The sequence below is a fragment of the Ruditapes philippinarum genome, unplaced genomic scaffold, assembly GCF_026571515.1.
Source record: "Ruditapes philippinarum isolate M1 unplaced genomic scaffold, ASM2657151v2 ctg164_1_1_1_1, whole genome shotgun sequence".
In the NCBI taxonomy this organism is placed as follows: domain Eukaryota; kingdom Metazoa; phylum Mollusca; class Bivalvia; order Venerida; family Veneridae; genus Ruditapes; species Ruditapes philippinarum.
Window position 1 is genome coordinate 425,809 of NW_026866554.1, and position 12,097 is coordinate 437,905.

General features: G+C 31.1%; 1 protein-coding gene across 2 annotated transcripts; it reads left to right on the forward strand.

Moving 5' to 3' along the window:
- The first annotated feature begins 7,920 nt into the window (after positions 1-7,920).
- Positions 7,921-12,097, forward strand: LOC132732858 (universal stress protein YxiE-like). 2 transcript variants are annotated; one of them, XM_060719380.1, is made up of 4 exons: positions 7,921-8,081; positions 8,662-8,742; positions 9,328-9,434; positions 11,183-12,097. In XM_060719380.1, exons 1-4 carry the CDS (start codon positions 8,012-8,014, stop codon positions 11,429-11,431), a joined length of 507 nt encoding a protein of 168 aa, XP_060575363.1. In that variant the 5' UTR covers positions 7,921-8,011; the 3' UTR covers positions 11,432-12,097. The 2 variants fall into 2 exon arrangements, with proteins under 2 accessions (XP_060575363.1, XP_060575362.1); XM_060719379.1 differs by lacking the exon at positions 9,328-9,434 and adding an exon at positions 9,510-9,616 and having other exon boundaries at positions 7,924-8,081.

The window sequence follows — 12,097 nt, forward strand, 5'->3', positions numbered from 1 at the left end:
TGTTTTCAACAAATGATGTTTAGTCATCTACATGTATATGCACTTAAGAATTAATGATAATGCTTCACCTCTAGGTTTTGATGATAAAGTAGATTTCTTTTCATTACCTTTTTGAAAATGTTAAAATTTTTACGTAATTCATCCTATTTTATATGTTAATCATTAAAAGAATGCAATCTTAAAAAACTTTAAAAGCTTGTAAACAAAAAAAGGATAGTTATCATTAAGAAATCAGAAAAATCTGAGAATTGAAACTATTTCATTTTTTGATTACTGTTTTTTGCAGGCAGCAACTTCAAATTTTTGGCCTATGATTTATGATTCCTGCTTTCAGGCCTGAACCCTATATAAGTTTATCCCATGAAGTATTTTTTTACCATATATTTAGTTTTTGTAGTCACTATTCATTTTATAAAAGTCAGTACATTATATTGTTATATATTATATTAAGATAAACTATAGATTTATCACAAATATGTATTTGGATATATATATATGTATAAAATTGTATGTGCCATTTTTCAGGAAGCGCAATAATCATTATTATTTTACTTTGTGGGATCAATATTTAGTTTAGTTTCCTTGGTCTCTTGTATTTTTCCCATGTTTTTTATTCCCCCAAAAAAACTACATAGATATTTAAACTTTTGGTTGATCTTTGAATTACTATAAAACTTTTGAGTTCATACAACTTTGAGTGCATAGCTACTATTTTTTGAGTGCATGCATTTTTGAGAGCATACACATTTTAGGGTATAAATTTTTGAGTCCACACACCCTTGAGTGTATGTACCTCAGTGCATTCACATTTCACTTCTGAGTACTTAATATGAAAGTCAAAGAGCTTAAATTGCATAACTTTTTCCTTCATTGAGCTGCTGGAATACTTGAATGGTCTAATTAAGAAAAGATAATTGTTAAATGCTAGATTGAATAATGCTGCTGGTGTCTGGAAGCATATAGACAGATTTTTGATATCATTGTTGCATTATTGTTTGATGTCCCTGTTTTAAAGCTTATATAAAACCATTAATTCAGCATTAGTAAAAAAATTTTCTTACCTCTATATTTCCACTTTCAACTTTTCCTGCCATTCTTAAAGGTGAATATTTTTACCATCACTGCCAGCACATACTGTACTATATTGGATATTTCAATGCCTTTTTAATTTTTGTTATCGACTCTTGTGCTTTATATTTTAACATTCCTTAAGCCCAGTCACCTTAATACATTGTATATTAAAGTGATCAGTGGTATAAATCAGGATTTGGTGCAGTACAGGAAAGGAAAACAATTTTTTTAGAGACTAGTTTAATATTTTTTACCCAATTTTACCCATTGTTTTTTTGCATTTTTTCCTCCAAATTTCCATTTACGACAAAAGTATTCAAGATGTAAGGGTGATTTTTTCCTGTTAAGTATTCAGTTCAGGGTATTTTGACTTAGGTTGTGTAAAACCTTCACATGCTTATTTTCTTATGTTTTATACACAGTGTATTATTAGGTGGGCCAGTAAAAGAAGAGATTGCATTATCAATGCTATATGTACAATAATTCAAATTACCAGCACAAGTTAGTGGTTTTTATTGGCAAAAACATCACCAAATTAATGTGGCCAATATTAAATTTTAGCAATACGGAAGAAATAAATGGTATATAATTCAAAATATTATGTATAATTTAATAAATATATAAAGTACCTCAAATTTGATGAAGACTTAAACAAAAACTAAACTCTAATGTTGAACTGTGAATATTAACAAAAACTAAAATCTAATGTAGAACTGTGAATAATCACTTTATCATTGTACATGTAACTTTGATTTCATCACCATTATTGTCAGTACATAATTAAGATATCTTATTCAGGGGCATGATTATACATAATTGTGTAACTTTGAATACAGGCAAGAGTGGTTGCATGTATTAAGTACTTACTAACCAACATGTTTCCCCATATATTAACTCTCCAGTATATATTATAACATGTATTAAATACTTACATTTTATGTCGTTTTATGTACATATAAATGTGCTGCTGTAAGGTACACTTTACAAAGGAAAAAAACAAAACCTTAATGTATTTAGACTGAGACAATCTGCTGAATGTATGTTCCTGTATGTGCTGGTACAAACAAACATTAATATTGTTAATATTAAACTTCTGTAAAAACACAGTGATATATTAATCTTGGTAACATTTATTATTGATAAAAACACAGTGATACACCAATCTTGGTAATATTGATATTAATCACTGGTACAAACTTAGTGTTACATTAATCTTGGTAATATTAATATTAATCTCTGGTAATAACACAGTGATACATTAATCTTGCTAATATTGATATTTATCTTGAGTAATAACACAGCGGTACATTAGTCTTGGTAATATTAATCTCTTGAACAAACTTGAAAGAAAAATTATAGTATACAAGCAAATGAATTTGTTCTAATTTAAATCAAATTTAACAATATATGTGATTATTTTACATATTAAGATAATACTCTAGTCAAATCAGCAGGAATCCAAACTATATATTGTGTAGCATAATAAATTAAAAGATCTGCTGTTTATTATGTTAGATATAATTGATGTGAAAATCTAGTGGGTTTTTAATATAATGTTTTAATATTTAGTTTTTAAGTTTAAAACATGATACTTGCATTTTTTTCATCATTTTTAACACTGGTCAAATACACATTTTGTAATTAAGGCTGTGGTCTGAGAGAAGAAACTACTTTGTGGTCAGGTTTGAATTTTATGTTATCTTGAAATGAAACATGAATCACTTAGTATATTTCATAATCTTGAAGATTTATAATGAATAATTGAAATTGTTGGGTTTATTCTGAAAGGATATGATTCTTATAAATGAGCCATGTCACGACAAAACCAACATAGTGTGTTTGCGACCAGCATGGATCCAGACCAGCCTGCCCATCCGCGCAGTCTGATCAAAATCCATGCTGTTTGCTTACCAACCCTTTTACAAGTAGGCTGGTCTGGATCCATGCTGGTTGCAAATGCGCTATGTTGGTTTTGTCGTGACATGGCTCAAATGTTGTAAAGTGAAGAAGTTGAGAAATAAGTGCTCCTTTTTACAGAGTTATTGATACTTTAGATATTATAAATGTATATCTCTACCTACATATAGTATAGAAGAGTATTTTACAGTAGATGTGCTACATGCTTGTTCAACAAACGTGGCATGGTTGTGAATAAAAACTACAATATTTATATGTTTGTATTAGAATTGAAATGGTTCAAACTTGAAATTAATTAAAATAAACCCCATCTGTTTAAAGTGGTACAGATATAGATATTTAAAAGTGCTTTATTATGTAAATGCTAAAAAAGCTGATGCAATATGCAAATGTCTTAATATTTTTATTAGTTCACTGACTATAAATGATTTTTTATACTATATATATGAAATATTCTGCTTTATTATGACTGTCTGTAATTTGTTTGTCAAAATAGTAAGGTGATTGTTTTTAGCATAAGATATTTGATAATAAGGAAAGCATTTCAATTTTTAGCTCACCTGTCACTTTGTGACAGAGTGAGCTTTTGTGATCGCTTTTCGTCCTGCGTCCCTCCGTCCGTCCGTCGTCCGTCCGTCGTCCGTAAACTTTTACTTTAAATGACATCTCCTTATAAACCACTAAGCCAATTTCATCCAAACTTCACAGGAATGTTCCTTTGGTGGTCACCTTTGAAAATTATTCAAAGAAATAAATTCCATGCAGAACTCTGGTTGCCATGGCAACCAAAAGAAAAAACTTTAAATATCTTCTTCTAAAAACCCCAAAGAGCTAGAGCTTAGATATTTGGCATGAAACATCTTCTAGTGAGTGTCTACCAAGTTTGTTCAAATAAAAGCCCTGGGGGCAAAATTGGCCCCGCCCCAGGGGGTCATTGATTTTCCTTATATGTATATAGTAAAAACTTAAAAAATCTTCTTTTAAAGAACCCAAAGAGCTAGAGCTAAGATATTTAGCATGAAACATCTTCTAATGGATGTCTACCAAGTTTGTTCAAATAAAAGCCCTGGGGTCAAAATTGGCTCCACCCCAGGGGGTCATTGATTTTTCCTATATGTGTATAGCAAAAACTAAAAAATCTTCTTCGAAAAAACCCGAATAGCTAGAGTGTAGATATTAAGCATGAAAAAGTTTTTTTCAAATAAAAGCCCTGGGGTTTAAACTGGCCCCGCTCCGGGGGGCCTATATACAGGTGAGCGACTTCAGGGCCATCATGGCCCTCTTGTTTGATAATTTCTATATCATATAAGTTATGTTTTTAAACAGAAAAAATCAATACCTTTTTTTATTGTAATACAAACTTTGTTAATGCCTCACTGTGCCATATGTTACATGGTATGTAATTTTGTTAATCTAGAAAATCGATCTTAATCTTGATAAAACAATACAGCTATTGTATAATATAAGCTTCATAACAGCAAGGTAATGTAACTTTTACTTTATAGCATTCCTTAATGATTTGTTGTTTGATTTCTTTTGGATACATGTTTAAAATTTACATATTACCGGCGTATAAACAAACAAAAAATGTATATTGTTATAAACTTTATTTTAACGACAGAGACTACAGATACATATTTTAGTTTCTGTACAGAGTTTGTCTTAAACTAAATATTTCACGTTTAGTACTTCAGCAATTGTGAAAAGTGCCAGCTCATTACTAGTTTAAGCATGTGAAAATGGACAGAAACGACTGCCTTGGACTTAAGTGGCTTTATTTTATTTGATGTATTGAACATGTGATGTAGGAATGATCTGTACCAAATTAAGATCTTATTGATAAATGGTTTGATGTTTCGATCTGAATTTATATTTGCACTATTGTATTATACAGGTAAATAAAATCGTACAAATATTTGTTAGAGTCATGTTTGTATTACCTCCCTTTCCTTTTCACAGTACAGAGGTCTCTTACGGAACTGTTGTAATGCATTGTAAATAAAAAAGGTGCATAGAATTAACGAAAGATGCTGAAAAACAGAAATATAACGAAATTTATCTAGATTCTCTTTGGTAAATGTTAAATATGAAACATTTTTCATTTTATAGTTGAATTAAGTTTAATAGACGCGTTGCTCAGCAAATATTTACATTAGAAGTTGTATTTTGTCATGTAAATTTTAACTGTAAATGATATTTGTCGATGCGCTCTTTTGAGTGTTAAATAATAATGAACTGTTCATCTGTAATGTACGACATCTTTATTTGACTTTGTCTTACGCGAATCATGGTACAGTTAAATACATTTTTTTTGCCCCCACAAATATAACGTTGCACTTGTCCGTCCGTCCGTACGTCTGTCCGTCCGAGCAATATAACTATATAACAGTAAATAGAACAAAAGAGAACAAAAGAGAACAATAGGTTCATTCCGTGGGGCTAGTAGCCCTTAAGAAAACAAAGAAAATAACAAAGAAAATAGCCCCTAAACCCACAATGTAGGAATGGCCGTACGTCCCGAAATCTTGTGAACGCAACTCCTCTTAAACCGGATGGCAGATTTTGCTTAAACTTCCAGGGATGAACAACCTTAATGTGTAGATGGTAGTTAAGGAAGGAATTTTCGCTGCGACCAGATTTAACAGAATTATGGCCCTTTGTTGATTTTTTTTACTATATACCATATATATGTTGTCAGTGGGGGCATCCGTGTCCTTTGGACACAGTTCTAGTTATTTTAATCCAACAAGTAAAAACACATGTAGGTATTTTAAGTTCCAAGCCAAGAAGGCATAAAAATATCATTACTGTCGAAAATTGAGACAAAATGCATCTAAATAGAATTTGCTATTTATCGTCTCTGTTAACTACTTGTTGTCTTATTTCTTCCTGTTTACGATCATTTTAGAGAATACAGGTTTGTTACGGTAGGTTTTGGTAATTCTAAAACATTGACAATAGCACAAAAATATAGTGCGAATGCTCGGTGCTCATTGGGACAAATCGTGTTATTCAAGGTAAAGGTTTGACGATGGACATTTCGTCACCGTGGCACTTAAATGGCATGACATGTCGCATTTCAAAACTGTCCAAAGATCAATTGACATAGAAGGTTGTTAAGGCCCTAAGTCTGCATTATCGTCCAACCCATAGTGTACCAGTGTGCTTCAAGGTAGCTATTGTGACCACTCCTTTATCGTCCGAGTAACAAGGTAAATCAGTAAATAAAGGATATGACGCTTAACTGTTGGATAAACTTCGATGAAATTATTCAGTAATTATCCTCATCAGCTGTTGTCAAACATTTTTTTTATTTAAATCTACATGAATGGTCATTGGGCCATATTCTTCTGAAATCAATGTAGTCAGCTGAACAAAATGGTTGCTAGATGTATAAATTGGAATGATTTCATCTCAAATCGTTTGGCAGATTTTAAGAAAACGCAAAAGGAATTACCCTTCGTGGAAGGGTTATCCTCTTCCGGGATTTTCCTCGGATGGTCCTCCACAGATACTGCTGAAATATATTCAGTCTTTTGAACATGATGGCTGCCCGAGAGTTAAATACAGAAGTAAGACAGCACCTCAACCGTTTGACATATAGATGAAACTTATTAGGGATAAGCGAATGATGAAACTTTGTCCCTGTAAACCATATTCTCAGGTAGGCAATTAATATTAGTCCTACAGTTCTTTTACATTGCAACTGAATTGCTTTTCTCTTTCAAATTATCAGAGTTAAATTTTTTTATCCATTTAAATATTCCAGCCCGTTTTTTCTTTTTAATTTTTTTATGGCAAACTATTTTCATTTCAAAATCCGTAAAATATTCAAATGCTACTCCATCTTGACGATACGTAGTGTGATTGATGAGATAATGTCACTTTCATGTTTTATTATTCATTTTGTAAGTGAAATGAAATTTTTTTTTCTTTCTTGTGTATTTTTCGTTTTTAGAGGTAAAAGTGAATAATAACTTTACATCATCAATTCAATTTAACATTTTTAAAATACGGAATTATCGATTCAATACGATTTAAAAAATAGAAACTTTACGACAAAATTAAATGGATTTGATCATTTTTAGAGAGCTGTTAAACTTTATCTTGGTGCCCTGGAAAAATGCAAGAGGTTTCACAAGATATGTGCTATTCTTCTAAATCGGTAACATCGTAAGCTAACATTAAACATGACGCTTTTAGTGAAAGTAAAGAAATAAAATGTTGAATAATGATGATGTATCAAATAAATTACCAAATACATGTATAGCTATCTCGCTTAAAATAAGATATACATTATAGATCATTTCGCAATGACGGTGCCATTTTATTCATAAAAAGAACGAAAAGCAATTTCATAAAAAAGGATTAATTAGACAAAGCACCGGTGTGTCTTTAATATAGTTCAGTTATTACATCGAAAGGAGACTGTAATCTTTCAAGTATAGATAATTCATTTTGTTATGTTTGTTTCCCTTCCATTAGCTTCAATAGAAACAGATACAAAATGATTAACAGATATAAACATCGTTTACAATAAATGTATTGCGTTAAAATCGCTAGGAATGAAATAAAACCGTTCAAATATGTCAGCGTTTATTCTATAAAGATTTTGACCTTTACTCACAAAAACACTTAGATTTACACATACATAGATCATTGATGAACACACTTCAGTCTTGTAAATTAACATACTATATATAATTGATAGATAAGATATACCAAAACACGAACTAGGATACTGTGCATACATAAACTTTGAACATGTTCTACTTTGAGTAAAACATTTGTGATATATCTATGTAAAATAGTGTTAAGAGATATAGGCATTTCTAAACAGAATATTTGTGTAGATAGCTTAATTTAATCTAAATATAATCTAAATATTCAAATCTAGTTGACAGTATGACCTATTTTATCAGAGTTATCAGCTGAGAGTTTGCCTTGTCGTTCATTTAAGGGCATGATTTAATATTTTACAGTGTTTCTTCATTCATACGAAATATAAAAAATTGAACAAAAAATGGCTGACGGAGAAACTAGAATAATGATTTGCATGGATGGAAGCAGATTCTGTGACTATGCCTTTGATTGTAAGTTCGTTTTTCCTATTAAATGTGATTGATAATTTAAATTTATTTTAGATTTGTTTTTCTATTTCATGTTGTTTAAATTTGAAGGTCATCTTTGATTGATGTTTACATTAAGATGTGAACGAGGGATCGTGTTTTTTTACGACACATTAATTAAGATTTTGTGTTGACGTGGATTCTAATACAGAATATGTTGTAAGCTGCTTAAGGATTTATCCATCTCTATTAGATACTCTTCATGATATTATACTAGGTTTAGAACATTCTAGAACTAGCTCGTTATAATGATTATAAACGAGGAACACGTCACTCCTTCACAAATATATATTTGTCTCTGCATGTCTTAATATTGTTTTAACCGCTGTTTTTTTCCCAAAACATGGAAAAAATCCCTGAACGTCAGATATATTTTTGAAACTCTTAAGTCCGTTGTTAATCATATCGAGAAAAATGATGTTTTTCTAAAAAAAAAAAGAGTTAATTATCATATTGATACAAAAGTACTCGAACTTAGCAAAACATTTGAACATTTGCTTTATCGCTGCAGAAACCTTTAATTTTTTTAACATTTTCGTTGCAGGGTACCTAGAAAACATCAAGAAACCAAAGGACTATGTCATTCTGTTTCACAGCGTAGAATTCCATACACTAACTACAATGCGTAAGTACAATTATTCTACATTTTTATAAACATTGTATCTTAGTCTTTAATATACTAATATGTTGTTATTTGAATATAGTTTTCATTTTCCTTCTTTTTAGTTATTTATATCTTTGATAATCATATCACCAATTCATTTTGATGTCTTCTTTCAATGTTAGATTTAAGCAGCGTGACAGACAAGAATTACTATAGTTTTCGCTGTATGATTACAACTGCCAAATAATTTGAATGGTTTTGCATAGAACTATATTTGATAGACGCTTATTTTTCGAAAATATAGTTTTAAGAAAGTGATTATGATTATATGATTATTTCAATTGGTTCTTCCAAGTTTCATCTATTTAGTTAAAAAACATCAATAGAGTTATGCAATGTTATTTCTTTTGATATAATAAATTGTTTTATCACGTTGATTAATCTTTCACGCATAGTTTCCATGCTGTTTATCAACAATTTTACACGCTTGTTATCGTTATCTGCACGGGTTCGAGGGAAAGGCGCTATGTGCATGCTCTATGTCGTGTTTTAAGTATGTACATCACCGTTTTATAAAGAAAGTTAATCTGATAAAATATCTGACAGATATGGAAGTCGGAAGTGTTGCAGCATATGCAAGAAGTATACAAGAAGAAAGACTTGAGGCTGAGAGATACCTCCAACAGCTTAAAGGAAAGATGGTTGCTGCAAACGTAAGCATGAGCGTTTACTGAGGGAAAATTACAAAATAAAATCACTTACACTTTAAATGTATTGTTATTTCACAGCTATGGGTGTAGGGGCAGCCGATTTACTCACAACGATGATTCAGGAAGAAAAAGCGCACGCGGAAAGATACCTGGGACAACTAACGCAGAAAATGAAAGACGCGGGTGTAAGAAATTTGGTCAACCCTTTATCCCGTTAGGCTTATTGGCTCTTTTTAATGCAGACAAAAAAAATTATCCTTCCCTAGATTCCCTCATAGCACTGTAAAAAAACGATAAGGGGAAAGCTTTCCTGATACTTTTTTTCAAAGTTGTTGCATTATTACGGGGTTTAAAAGTTTGGAATTTCTTGAAACCCTTTTCATCACACTAATAAAAATAATTTTAAAATTTAAAAAAACATCCCAAAATTCGAAAATTTTCCAACCCTTTTCCCCCTTTGGCTTTACTCGTTTATCATCACTGCAAATTTTAGACCCCTTTCTATCAATGTCCTCATTGAAAACATTACTTAACAAAACTTCAAAATTATTATTTTTTCAGTTTTAACTTTTTCTCGGAAACCAAAACTCTTTTCATAAAAAATTCACGAGATTCATAGAAATTCCCATGATCACCGCCGTATCATGTGAAAGTATCTGTAATTGCTTAAAACGGGTTTTGGGCGTGAATAGAACTTGCACTTACAACAGGCGCCCATGGACAGGCTTAATGAAACTGATCCTGCAACATTTTCAATTTTGCGTTCTGGGATTTTTTTAAGATTTCCATTTTGATATACCGAGGTTTACTATTATACGATGTTTGATAAAAGCGCTTTCAAATTGTAAATGCTTAAATGGTTTATGTCAAGTCTTATTTTAAGCTGCTGTGTGTTAGAAGCTGGAACATTTGCTCCACACAGACATCTAATCTATAGAATATTTCCAGCAACGTTTTCTCATAAACAAGCAGTAAGCTCGTTAAAAAAATTGTTGATTTCCACGACAGATGCAAGCTTATTACCTTTTTCGCCTGCCTTTGACGATTATAGTTAATCAACCGTTAGTATTGCCTAATGCCTTGTTTACAGCTTCCTCCGCAATGCTAGAGGGAAAAGAACATGCTCCATCGATTTTTCAATCTGCTTGTATGGCGACAAAATGCTTCTGCTTTAAAATTAGCATCCTCTCTGTTTCGACTAACACTTTAAATAACTCCTTTTATCTAATTTGTGGAGTATTATCCCTTTTTAACTAATTTTATCATATTGTTTTTGACGGAAAATATTATTTATCTATACACATAATTTATAATGTATTATGACCGCGTGAATTACATTAAGCGAACGTTGAAATTTATCATACTACAATTATTTTGTCACTTAGACTCAAAATAGCATATCCAAATATTATCGCACATATATATTGTCTAAATGTTGAATAACTTCTTTGAAGCTTTTTGCTTTCCGGTTTGATACTTAGAGACAATTTTATTCTATATATCTTTAGATAAACTGTTTTAAGAAAAAAAAACATGATATATTCCTGTTTCAGACTTCGTGCTTTATAATAGTTAAAATAGTGTTTAATTTATTTTACCGTTGTGAACCTATGAAAATCACTAGTTTAAGCAATATAACAGCAGTTTTGTAATTAAAAATAATTCACTCTTAAACGAAATCAATTGTAAAATGTTTTTTATGAAAGAAATGTTGAAAATTTTGTTTATTTTTATTTGTATGTTTATTCCAGCTTCATGGAAAGGTTAAGCAGACGACAGGCTCGCCTAGAACTGAAGTTACACGTGTAGCCGAGGAAGAGAAAGTCAACATGATTATAATGGGTACACGTGGTATGGGAAAGGTGAGGCGCACCCTTCTTGGTAGCGTTAGTGATCACGTGCTCCATCATTCGCACGTGCCAGTCATTATCTGCAGACATAAAGACGACCATCACCAGCATCATCACGGGCAACACGCTGAAAAGGATGTTAAAATGTAGAACTAAATGAATGAATTTAGAGTAAACTCTTAAAGATATAGCTTTAAAGTGGCCTTCAGTTTTTATATTTTGTTTGAAAAAAACTAAGTATTTCAGTAACTTTATCTGGGAAAAGTGCATCATATCACACGGTATGCCTTTTTCATCACAGTGTCTCGAGAGCTATTTTTAACACGTCAGTGACGTTCGTTTCTAAAAATAGAAGGTAGGGAAATACTAATTTGCATATGTCACATATAGAGAGCGGAGGCATCGAGTGGTTTATTTGTTGTTTGTGTATATTATCGACTTTTCACCTTAATTATTTTGATCTGACAATTATTAATGAAACGATTTATCTAAAAATTTGAGAAAAGCTGAAGGCCGCTTTAAATGTCAAAATGTATAAAGTTAACTTGTATCGGCTATTGTGAAAACATATAAGTAATATTTTACAAATGACACATTACGTGACATAAGTATCATAGATTCCATCATGTCAATACTATCCCCACATTTTCTTCAATCTTTCTTGGAAAGAACGATACGTTATGTATGTTGATTATAAATGAAATGTTATCATAGTTTATTTGTTGAATTACATTTGTATTGTATGATGTATATGTTAACATTTTTTGTACCCAAATAAAGCATATATTTAGAATATAACTTGCAAACCAAACAAAA

Excerpts from the sequence above, each read along its gene's own strand:
- LOC132732858 (XM_060719380.1), top strand. The coding sequence starts at position 8,012 with ATGGCTGACGGAGAAACTAGAATAATGATTTGCATGGATGGAAGCAGA. Across the intron at positions 8,743-9,327 it reads CCATACACTAACTACAATGC|ATATGGAAGTCGGAAGTGTT; the intron begins GTAAGTACAATT and ends AATATCTGACAG. Across the intron at positions 9,435-11,182 it reads GAAAGATGGTTGCTGCAAAC|CTTCATGGAAAGGTTAAGCA; the intron begins GTAAGCATGAGC and ends TGTTTATTCCAG.